Below are 1,291 nucleotides of genomic sequence, written 5' to 3' on the forward strand. Positions count from 1 at the left end.
TCGTAAAATAACTACGCTTTTAATAATGAATCAGGCTCATATAATAAATAATAGATAATAATTAGGTAGACAAGTTGGTAGCATTCAGTTTCTAGTATGATCATGACATACCAGAAATTGGGTTGTTACAATACTTCTAAGGCGGATCCGTTGATGAGAGGTATATGTCGAATTGGTGATAAAATGTTAGTTGCATTGTATGATACTGGGGCTTCGCATTCGTTTATTTCATTTGCTAAAGTTGAGGAACTAGGCTTGAAAGTGTCAGAGTTAGCATTTGATCTGCATGTACATACTCCGCATCAGACGGTTATGACTAGGTCAGGGTGTATGATTTGATCTGTTTACCAATGGTTGGGTTGGAGATGATATTGGGATTTGATTGGTTTCCAAAGAATCGAGTTTTGTTAGATTGCTTTGAGCGGTCAATTCAGTTTATATCGGAAGGAGAAAAGGGAGCGGTGATAGCTGAGGGCTACTACCTGAACTCTGTGATGGTGCACTGTAGTGGGGGAAAGTGTCAAGGTTATATTCTATTGGCTGCGAATAAGTTAGGTGATAATCAGGAACTAGATCAAATTCCGATAGTTAGAGACTTTCCGGAGGTGTTCCCGGAAGATATTCCTGAATTTCCACCTCAAAGGAAAATTGAATTTGCGATTGAATTAGTGCCGGGAGCCAGACCAGTGTCGATGGCGCCATATAGGATGGCTCCGATAGAGCTGGCTGAATTAAAGACTCAATTGGAAGAGCTTCTAAACAAGAGGTTCATTTGACCGAGTGTATCACCGTGGGGAGCGCCAATTTTATTGGTGAAGAAGAAGTATGGAGGAATGCGACTGTGTGTGAATTACCGACAGTTGAACAAAGTGACTGTGAAGAATAAGTACCCGCTGCCAAGGATAGATGACTTAATGGATCAATTACAAGACTCTGTGGTGTTTTCCAAAATCAATTTGAGATCTGGTTACCATCAAATAAGGGTGAAAGAGGATGATATTCCTAAAACTGCATTTAGGACGTGCTATAGACACTACGAGTTTGCAGTTATCTCCTTCGGGTTAACGAATGCACCTGCTGTTTTCAGGGATTACATGAACAGAGTCTTTCATCCCTTTCTGGACAAATTCATGGTGGTTTTCATAGACGACATCTTAGTTTATTCCAAGACGGAAAAGGAGCATGAGGAACACTTGAGGATTGTGTTGCAAATCCTAAAGGAGCGAAATTTGTATGCTAAGTTGTCCAAGTGTGAGTTCTGAAAGGAGGAAGTGAAGTTCTTAGGTCATGT

The 1,291-nt window shown here is 40.5% G+C and overlaps 1 protein-coding gene across 1 annotated transcript; it reads left to right on the forward strand.

The window, feature by feature from the left end:
• LOC107633167 lies at positions 351-776 on the forward strand. Its single transcript, XM_016336803.1, has one exon. It carries the CDS (start codon positions 351-353, stop codon positions 774-776), a length of 426 nt encoding a protein of 141 aa, XP_016192289.1.

Source organism: Arachis ipaensis, chromosome B03, assembly GCF_000816755.2.
Source record: "Arachis ipaensis cultivar K30076 chromosome B03, Araip1.1, whole genome shotgun sequence".
Classification (NCBI taxonomy): domain Eukaryota; kingdom Viridiplantae; phylum Streptophyta; class Magnoliopsida; order Fabales; family Fabaceae; genus Arachis; species Arachis ipaensis.